Genomic DNA, 11649 nt, shown 5'->3' on the forward strand with positions numbered 1-11649 from the left:
ATTTAATAAATGTGTTATGTCAAATTTATATTATTTATTCCATTTTAAGCCTTACATAGTTCTAAAAATAGTTCAAGTATAACATATTAAATCCATAAAATGATCAAAGCACACATTTTGGTTAATTAACAAAAATAAATGTACTAGTTTATATATCACAAGAATCAAAATTAAAATAAATTAAATAGTTGAGAGACCAAAATACTCTTTTTATGTGAATGTTATGAAACATATTTGGAGTGCACAAATCCGATTTTGGGATTAATATTTAAATCATACTTAGAGTGCGTAAAAAATTATAAATCTATTCACTTTGAAAACAAATTCAGACACATAATATCGAAAGTTTGATATGATTGAAATCTAGTCATTTTTTTTTCTTTCAAAACATCAGACTTTTTTAGCGAAACTTTAGGCAGAATTGCTTGAACATCAACCATATATAACTTCATACATTTTTGTCTCAAGTTAACTTTTGTTAAATTAACTTCAAATACCGCATGTCTGAAGTTGTTCCGAAGTGGATAGGTTAACTATGTGGTGCCCAAATAAGGTATCCCAAAGTTTTATTATGTATTATTGACTATATGCAGCCCAACAAAGCCCACAACAAAAGTGGCCCAGTCATCTACTGGAGATTGCCCACTGGGCTTCATAATCCATATGGGCTGAATTATTTTGAAGCCCAACAGAATATGTTAAGCCCAGCTCCACCTTAGGGTAAAGTTTCAAATTTAATAGGGATCTTAATTTTAATTTTCACCCGTCTAATCGTAATCGTTTGAAGCCTTGGTTAGTGTATACAATATACTCAATGTATAACAAGTGTATGATAAGCGATAGTCAATGGATAATTTATACACTCTGATTATACATAATTTATACAATGATCATACTAGTTAAAATTTGTAAAGAGTTTAGATTAGAGTAGTGTTTGTTAATAATTTCTATTTATAGACTCACATATAAATATATTTACACATAGATATGATGTCATTTAAAGGATCCCAATTTATAATCTAATAAAGTATTAAAATATTTGGGCCTAAAAGTAAATAACTATTAATATGAGGGTTAATTAATTTAATAGACCATTATCTTTTTCCGTATGTCTGATGGAGACTTATTGAAAATATACATCTCTTGAAAGTCACTTCAAAATTCCGATTACTTCATCCATAATTTTTTTTTAAAAATCTTAATAGCTATAAGCTCTAAAAAAAGAATAAAGAAGAAACTTCTATTCTAAAACAAACGCTAAAATTATGAATTAATTGAGTTCTTAGACTTTTGAAATCAATAATCTTAAAAAAAATACTCTTTAATTTGTCACTTTCAAATGAAATTCCCAATCTCTTGTCCACTTTAAATCACATCAATGAAATCAAACTTTAAAATGATTTATCATATAGAAGTAATTTCTTGATCCATCACTATAAAGAATTTACCCTTGACCTTTTTGTACTATGCATTGTCACACACAAAGAATTTACTCTTGGCTTTTGTGCATTGTACATTGAATCAAATATTAATAATAATTAAAGTTTAAATAATATCAAATTATTTAAATAAAAGCCAAATTGATTTTTGAACACTTTCTAGATAACTACTCAAAAATTATGAAAAACGTTTTTCAAAATTCTATTCATCCTTAAATTACACTATTTTTTTTCCTACCCTATCTTGTACCCTGAATCCGACCCTCCCCATCTTTAAAAAAATAATTTTTTTTACCCCTATCCCCAAACCACCCCCCTCCCCCCCCAAAAATAATTAAAATATATTTTAAAAATATATTTCAAATTTTAAGATTTTTTTTTCACCTCAACCAACCCCTACCTCCTTCCCCCCACAAAAAAATGTTTTGAAAAAACCTTTAAATTTTTAAAATTTCATTTTTTTACCCCACCCCACACCCTAACCCCGCGACCCCCACACCCCTCGTCAATTTTTATTTTTTTTTGAAATTTTAAAAACATTTTTCAGAATTTGACTTTCGTCATACCAAACACACTTATATTTGTCCGTTTTCACTTGTAAATCTCATTACAACTTGTAAATTGTATTTCAGAAAAATAACATGTAAGATCATGTTTAAATTGATTTATTTTAAAGTAGTTTTATAGTTTATGGATAAAAAAAAATTAAATACTTATTTTTAAGTTAAATAATAAAAATAAATTAAAAAATTATGAGTTATAAGTTCACCCAAATAGGCTCTAAATCGTGTTGGCCAAACTTAATTCATAAATCAAATTCATCGAATACGTGCATATGCTTGTGTTTAAATGTACAACTAATTAAATATCTAATCAAATTAGAATTAAGCTTGATTAAACCTTTTTGATAGTTCAGGTATGAAGCTTGTAAAATCAAAATAGTTAAAGTGTATTTTGATCTAACTCTTTTTCTTAGAGAGCCGAGAGTTCATCAAAAACATCCTCTTTACCCCCACAAATATATCATTTATCATTATGACTACACTTTGGTAGCAATATTAATTTAGGGATAAGGGTCTGAAAAATACTCCAACTTTGGTCGAATTTGTTGTTGCGATACAAAACTTTCATGAAGACCTATTACCTCCCTAGAGTGTTTAATACCGTATTTTAAACACATATATTTGCCCACGCGGACATAAAAAATAATGCAAAATTATAAATAGTAATGTGTCTACGTGGGCACGTATATACCTTTAAAATACACTATTAAATAGTTCAGGGGGTAAAAAATACGATATTAATAGTCTAGGGAGGTAATTGGTCCTCATGAAAGTTTAGTATCGCAACAACAAATCTGACCAAAGTTGAGATATTTTTCAGATCCTTATCCCATTAATTTAACACTTCTACTTGAATAATTATCACTTCCATTATAAATATGAGCTGGTGAACAATATTCTATTTGGAATAAGTATTGTTATATTTGCAATAAGAAATTAACAGTTTAAGATGTTTAATCTTAAGAAGCCACTAATTAATTAGGAATTATTTGCAAATTATAAGAGAGGGATAGTAAATTACCATTTAATTAAGATTCAAAATTAGAGAAGAGCCACTCAATATGTTACTTCATTTAACAAATTGATCAAAATGACTTAATTAGTGCATAAAAATAGATTAGTAGGAATTAAGTGGGGTTAGTGCATATGCTTGTTTTAAATGTACAGCTAATTATCTAATCAAATCAGAATTAAGCTTGATTAAATTATTTTTATAGTTCAGATATGAAATTCGAAAAATGGTAATAATTTACATGTATTTTTTTCCCATTAAATAACTTTTGTTTTTGAAGCTGAGAGTTGATCGAAAACATCCTCTTTACTCTCACAAAAATAAAAATAAGATTTATATATATCTATTCATACATACTCTCTAAATATCACTCGTAGGATTACATCAATAAATTAATGTTGTTTTTATATTAGTTCACACATTCGTGTTCATTTGGAATTCCCCCCTTTTTGTTGACATATATTTGAGTTGTAATAAATTGGATTTATAGTTTAAAAAAAAATCAAATCTTCTCACATGGAGAAAGAAGCCAATAAATAAAACTAACTTCCATAGAAAGCTTGATTTGATTCTTTACCTTTTTTGTTTTTTTTTTGGTGCCTTTCGATTTTTTATTTTTTTATCCGATGTCTAATATCCATATTGAATAGGGATGTAATTATAGCATTCGGTATAGATTTGGACAAACACAAAAACTTTTGCCTATACTTTATATTTATATTTAAAATATGAATAAATATTTAACACCAAACACAATAACTAAGAGGAGCGCCTACGACTATGAGATTAGAGACTAATTTAGAACGTAATTCATAAACTTTAAATTCTGGTTCATTTTATGGTATTGTGCCCAACTAACTATATATTCGCGCTGAGAAGTCTCACAATAAGATAAAGCAACTTCATAATCAGGACACAAATACGAAATCTCTAATTAAAAATAAAGAAGTACGTATCATTATACCACAAACTTAATTTTACATAGTGATACTGTTTTGAAGTGAAATAACGAGATAATAGATATACGCACATAGTCGTCACTGCCTAAGGCCCTTGAGCATAGGTGTGTGACCCAAGTTTGGGTCTAGGCTACATCATTTTCTATTATAGATGACAACTTAAAAATGGCTTAAAAAGTATATGTGACAATTATAAAAAGAGATGCCTAAATCGCCGGTTCACGAAATACACAAGCTTTAAATAGTTATATTATTTAATTTATATTTATATATGGGTCTAGATTACGTCATTTTCGATTTTAGCTGACAACTAAAAAGAATTTAAAAAATATAGGTGAAAAGTTATAAATATCCAACCTAACGTATGTAAAGTGGTGTTTAAATCGCCCGTTCATGAAACACGCAAGCTTTAAATAGTTGTATTATTTAATTTATATGTGTATGTTAGTATTGCTTATTTATCTTCAAATCTTTAATCTGCCTCGGACTATAAATACATTGTTAACAGGGTAAGTGACTTAAAGCCCTAAAAAGATCAAAACAAAAAATGAAATGACAAGGAAAGATCCACGAACAAAAAATAAACAAAAACATGAGTGACAAATTAAAGCACATTAGTATTTATAATTAGTTGGATAATACTATCATTAAGCATTATGAGCAGTGCTGTTGAATGTGTGATTATAATTAGGAAAATATTATTAGTGCCACAGCTGTAATAATCAACTAGCTTAATTAAATTCTTATGATATTAATACGTGCTGTCTATGAGAAACTTCTTTTGCTTATGTTATGAGTTTTCATCACAGTAAAAAGGACGAATGAAATCTCTTCACTTTTAATCAAAATTTCAAAAATATGAAATTTCAGTGGAATGTTCATCGGAAAAACTTTCGACGAGCCAATTATTGATGATTTTGCTTAGAGATTTTCGTCATTTTTTCAGTAGTAACTTTAAAATGATAAAATTCATAAACAATCACCTTGATCTCTTGAACTCGCATTATTGCGAGTTTTTAAATTCTAATAGATGAAATTTTAGGATATTATTACGGAATTTCACATGTGAAATTTGAAACTCCATGATAATGATTATTTTAAAAAAATAGTGTCGAAATATAGCTAGTGGATATTTTTTCAAGAGTTTCTAGATTGCAATTTATTCTTCAATAAATAAAATGACTTTTAGAAATGATAACGGCTATCAGTTAAGTAGCCATATGAGAAATCTTGTTGATTATAAATAATTTCGCTTTTATAAAGAGTTAGTTATATCTATAAATACTTTTAACTGGTCTAATATTTTATAAAATTTATATTATCAATATCTATAAATATTTTTAACTAGTCTAATATTTTAAAATATTTATATCATCAGTATATATATAAGTTAAAATCCAATGAGATTTTTTTATAGAATCCCTAGTTACTGCCTTTTCTTTTTGATTTATATCTCCTTCTTTCCACCAAAATAATTGTTATTTTAACAATTATCATGTCCATTAAACAAATTAATAAATACAAGGTGTAGTTTACTAAATTATCTTTCTTTAATAAATGTCTCTTGAAAATTCAAACATTATTAACAAAATGAAATATAAGAATATATATAGTTGAAGAAACATTCTAATCATATTTCTTGCTTCTTCTTTTTTTCGATATGTTGCTCTGTCATTGTCTGATTTTTGATTGTCTGATCACACTCAAAATTATGTATTTACTTATTGTATTGTTACCCTTGCTCGATAGTTTTTGGACAATTTTCTCTTTATTAAGATAGCATTTATTTTAAAACGGATAAACTATTGTATTTTACCCTTTACCCATAATGGTGGGTAAATCTACAGGAAATCAATAATAATAGTAGTAGAAAATTTTTGATAGAAATAATTAAATGGGACCATGCCTTAAAAAATAAAAAATAAAAAATAGAAGTAGCCATCACTATTTACAATTTCACATACACCTTTCATGGTTGTCTCTTTCTTAAATACTAGAAAATGATGATTTCCCTGGCGTAACAGACTCTCATTTGTCTGATTAAAAAAGTTAGTAGCGGAGTTAGAGTATTGGTTACGGATTTAACTGAATATAATAATATTGGTTCAAATTTTGTATTTATCATAAAAATTCATGACATATGTATATATTATATATTAACTTAAAATATAGTAATTTTAAAATATTAAAAAATTAAAAATATATAAGCTTCAAATCTTAACTCCGATTCTGTAATTAAGTTATAATGAGGGTTTTTTGGGATCTTAATTCTTAGTTTTCAACTTCTAAATATAATAACTAATTACACAACTCATAAGTTGGAATTTTCCTAAAACTCTCACCTTATTCTTGTATTGAGATAAGTTAACTTATCCTATTTTCTCTATTTTCTTTTCCATCATGTAACTATTTGTATATTTGATTATTTTCGTAACTCACTATTATATAGGCAGATTCAGAAATTTAAGTTTACGATTTTGGAATTTAAGAAAATGCAGCATAGTGTATTTTAAATAAATTATTTATATATATTCAGTATTTTTTTCAAAAACACATATAGGATTTTGGCCCCGTAGCTTCCTCTCTAGCTTCACCTATAACCTCATATGATTACATATTAATATTAGACGGATATATATATATATATAAATATATTAACTTCTATATATTAATCTTGTAAATAATTTTGAGCCAGAGGCGGACCAGTGTAAAATTGTCATGTATTCATACAAACTAGTAATTTTAGCTAAATTCCTCTATATATTGTGTTCATCCAAAAAATATTTTGTTTTACTAAATAAATACAAACGGAAATTTTTACACCTAGTAAATCAAACAATTTTTTTTCTAGCGCTTCTTACTATAGGTTTCTCTATTTTAAGACATGAATTCCAGACTTTTGATTAATAATAATCGTTGATGGTGAATTTTACATACAATTTACTATAGTCTATAGCTAGTAACTATAGGGTTGATTTAAAGTGCTTGATTTTACTAATATTCTTGATAATGATTGCATGTATGATGCTCTAGCACAATTATATTTTAAAAAATAAGGAAATTTTTTCAAAAAGCCAATCTTATTGCTAATGGTACAATTAAAGAAAAAAAACAACAATATAGTGAAAGAAGAAAAGATGAATTAAAGCACTTTCATTTGGACCCCATGTCATGTCTCCTCAGTGCCCCCATGATTAATTTGATTTATTTCCAATTTTTTTCTCCACTATACACACTTCTTCTTCTCTCATCTCTTCATTTATAACATTTTTATAGATCAAAAATATTTCAAAAAAAAAAAAGAGTTTCATTTCATCCTAGTGTTTATACCAAACTATGATGTCAAGTGACAAAATAAGAGAAGTAGGAGAAGGATCATCATCAAGTGGTGGTGCTATTAATACTATAGCACCCCTTCTTAACAACCACCATCGCCAGTCATCATCATTATTAGCACCAACACCAGCACCAGCATCAACACCACAATTAAGTCGATACGAGTCGCAGAAACGTCGCGATTGGAACACGTTCGGTCAGTACTTGAAAAATCAACGACCACCCGTATCGTTACCTCAGTGCAACTACAACCACGTGTTAGATTTTCTCCGATACCTCGATCAATTCGGAAAGACTAAGGTTCACTTACATGGTTGCCTATTTTTCGGGCAACCCGAACCGCCCGGTCCGTGCACGTGTCCATTAAGACAAGCATGGGGAAGCCTAGATGCCCTAATTGGTAGACTTAGGGCAGCCTATGAAGAAAATGGTGGTTTGCAAGAAACTAACCCTTTTGCAAGTGGTGCTATACGTGTCTATTTAAGAGAAGTGAGAGATTCACAAGCTAAAGCAAGAGGAATTCCATATAAGAAAAAAAAGAAGAAAAAGAGGCCAAATTTGCAAATTAAAGCTAGTAACAACAATGATGGGGCTACTTCTGCAAATTTTCAGCTACAATCTGCCACTTGATTGCGAATATCAATTTCATCGAGATCGTCGAAGAAAAAATAGTAAAATTTTGAGTTTTTAATTATAATTAATAAAAGTATTTGTTTTGTTATGTATTAATTAATTAATATAGTGCTATACATATAATTAAATACTTTTGAATTAAGGTGTTTTAATTTTCCTATGATGCTTGGAATATTGGAATATTGTTGTTGTAGATATTGCGGAATATTATATGGAGAAAATTTTCATTTAATCAGCTCGATCTGGGTATTTGTCTGAACTCTGAATGCTATAGATTAACTTTTGGCTATGCTTTTACTGTTTGTATTCGTACTGGAAATTATTTGGCTCGAATTGAGCTTTATCGGTAAACCCTAGCTAAAACTAGAGTTTGAAAACCCTAAAGTACATACCATGTTCTTAGTTTTAAGTGATGAAAAATTGGCTAATCACTTAAAAAACATTATTAATTATAAGAGAAAAAATGGATTCTTATTTTGGGCACTATCAATTTTTGGTTTATGTTAATCCTCTCTCTAGAAATGTATATCCTTGTGTATTTAATTTTACCATTAATTGGTGTCCATTAAGCATAATTTAGAAGATTAAATTAAGGTCACATAGCTATATAGTACAATTCTTCTGTATATAGAAAATAAAAGTAGATACTAGATAGAGTATATTATAGGTATGACGAAGTAATATTTTGGCGTAGCTGATAAAGTTATTGTCATGTGATCAAGAGGTCACGAGTTTGAATTCATATGAAAATAACCTCTAGCAAAAATGTAAAATCAGACTATGCATGCGTACAATAGATCCTTGTAATCCGACCCTTCTTTAGACACCACACATAATCAGAGCTTAATACACCGTGTTTTCTATTGTAAATATGTAATAACATAATATGAATTCCTTTGGAAGATGTTCAAGAACAAGAAACAATTAATCATTTCTATTTTTGTATAATATTCCAAGTTATAACAATGCTGTTTTCCTATACGTGTTTGTACAATATTACAAAATTCTTTTATATTATCGGTGTATAGATTTTAAATTGAAATCTATTTTTGCTGATGATGATCCTTCATAAATGTATACCATGTATTTTGCAAAGAAATACTTCAATGTAAAAATCATGCTTAGGTTCAAGATTCGAGTCAAAACGACCTTCCTCCTCCTTCCGCATCATAATATGATCGTTTCATGATCAATCTAAAAGTTTAATTAGTTAAAGAGGAAACAACATATTTGTTTATTTATATTTGTATCACATAATACCCGACCTCTATTTCTTCTCTTGGTTACCACTTGGTATCCTATATTGTCCCAATCAAATTTAAATTCGTATCAGAAAATTTTATATATTGCTCTCTGGCAAAGACGATTAAATTCGAACCCGAAATATTTGATTAAAAATGAAAGAACCCACTTGCCACGGAATATTATCTCATGTTCTAATAATAACTAGCTAACCAAGGATGGTATTTTTTTTCTTCACACCTTTATTGACATATGAAAGTTATAGACATTTGATGTGATTAGCATTAAGTTGAAACAATATTTGAAGTTATATAGGGCCTACTTCATAAATAAATTTCTTTATTAAGCAAATTTCATTTAGGGTGAGAACTATCACCATAAATCTCTAGCTATGAATAGAAAAAGAAAATTCAAACTCATTCTATACATGTATATACCATATAGTGTCCTTTTGTTTATTGAATATACATATTAATGTGGTTATTCTTGATTTGAAAGATAATATGGTTGTGTTTTACTTTTCCTTTTTTCTCTCTTTTTTGTTGAGAAAATCATTAATTTTCCATAAGAAATATAGTTGCAATTTATCTTGAAAGACCTAATACGAATTTAACTAAAAAGTATAATAACATGATAAAAGAAAAAGATTTATAAAAGGTGATTGTTTGCAACAATTTTAAAGTGACAAAATAAATTACAATCACAAAAAAATATGAAGAAACATAATTTTATTCATCAAGATTGCGGGTATAATTCTGTTCCTCCCTTGATTTTACTCTCCTAAGATTTATCCTTGATTCAGAGGGTCATTAGTGACGTATTTCTCGAACTAGGATGATTTAACTTTGACCTTTATATGAATATTCTATGACTTTTGTGGAATATTTGAGATGCCTTTTCAAGGGAATATAGTATCCTTTATATAGGCGTGAACTAGGGTTTAACCTCCAAGAATCCTAATTGGAATTGAACACATATTGTAGAGTCTCAACTAGAATTGAATACGTCTTGTAGAGTCCAACAAAATTTTAATGTCTACAAATGCCCCCTGCTTCAAGGCTTGTCGGAGTGTAGACTTGATGAAACTCAAAGACGAGGCTTGAAGTACTCATTCTTCCACTTTCGCAGCTTCATATTTTCATATTAGATTTAAGAGAGAAGAGATGAAGGGCAGATTTGGTCCCACTGGGCGTGCCAATTTGTTTGCAATAAATTTTAAAGTGACAAAATAAATTGCAATCACAAAAAAATATGAAGAAACATAATTTTATTCTTCAAGATTGCGGGTACAATTCTGTTCCTCCCTTGATTCTACTCTCCTTAGATTTATCCATGATTCGGAGGGCCATTAGTGATGTATTTCTCGAACTAGGATGATTTAGATTTGACCTCTATATGAATATTTTATGACTTTTGTGGAATATTCGAGATGCCTTTTCAAGGGAATATAATATCCTTTATATAGGCATGAACTAGGGTTTATGGTTTAGCCTCCAAGAATCCTAATTGAAATTGAACACATATTGTAGAGTCCCAACTAGAATTGAACACGTTTTGTAGAGTCCAACAAAATTTCAATGCCTACAGTGATACCTCATGCGTCTCAAAATACTTCTCATGTTTTGCTTCGGCAAATTTTTGGTGCTAAATTGAATTAGATTAGTTTAATAATTTAAAATTAAAACTACATTTTTAAAAACTATATGAAAAGTACTATATAAGTGATCCCATTTTATCTAATATCAATATGGTAAAAAAATATATCTCAAAATGTTGGTCAAAATTCATGTAGTTTGATTCTTTAAAAAGAACATATTACAAGTAACCACTCCTTATAACCTGCCACGTCCTTTTTGCTCTTTTGGTGATTAAAACTCACGATCTTAGAATTAAAGATGATTGGTACGTACTTGCTTCTTACCATCTGAGCAACCCCTCTAGTCAATGGAGAAGGTACTAAGTAGTTGGGAATATGCTTTACTCATGTTAGTACATGCATTAATTTTAGGTCTTTTGCTTTCTAGGATGTCTTAATCCTCCTATTAGAAAATTTAATTTTATGTAAATATACATAAAAGAACTATATTTCTTACTTTAATTTTGTATACTATTAGTAGAAGATGAATTTAAATAATAGAGAAATATAGGTTTAAAATATTCTCATGGAAGTAACCATGGTTAATTAATTAATTCTTAAACAAACAATATTAAGATTATGTACAAAATAATTTTGTTAGATAAAACTATAATAAATTGAATAGGAAAGAACAATAATACCAAATAAACATATTGAGAAAAAAAAAAGGAACTTTGCATTTTAAAATATCAATCAAACAGAAAAAAAAAGCAAGAGATACCATATCTAGAGAATATATTTTAAATTTTTTTTATAAGAGGCCCTAATGTTTTTTCCAACTTTACCAAATCTTTCAACTTTTCATTGATAGGGACATTGACCAAAATTG

The 11649-nt window shown here is 28.3% G+C and overlaps 1 protein-coding gene across 1 annotated transcript; it reads left to right on the forward strand.

The window, feature by feature from the left end:
- Nucleotides 1–7309: 7309 nt before the first annotated feature.
- LOC125817403 (protein LIGHT-DEPENDENT SHORT HYPOCOTYLS 10-like) lies at nucleotides 7310–7939 on the forward strand. The gene has a single exon (XM_049496937.1). The coding sequence runs from the start codon at nucleotides 7310–7312 to the stop codon at nucleotides 7937–7939; it is 630 nt and encodes a 209-aa protein (XP_049352894.1).
- Nucleotides 7940–11649: the final 3710 nt, after the last annotated feature.

The sequence above is a fragment of the Solanum verrucosum genome, unplaced genomic scaffold (genome assembly GCF_900185275.1).
Source record: "Solanum verrucosum unplaced genomic scaffold, falcon-dt-bn FXZP01000280.1, whole genome shotgun sequence".
NCBI classification, from domain to species: Eukaryota; Viridiplantae; Streptophyta; class Magnoliopsida; order Solanales; family Solanaceae; genus Solanum; species Solanum verrucosum.

Bases quoted from the DNA above. Each gene is read 5' to 3' on its own strand.
- LOC125817403 (XM_049496937.1), top strand. From the start codon at position 7,310: ATGATGTCAAGTGACAAAATAAGAGAAGTAGGAGAAGGATCATCATCA.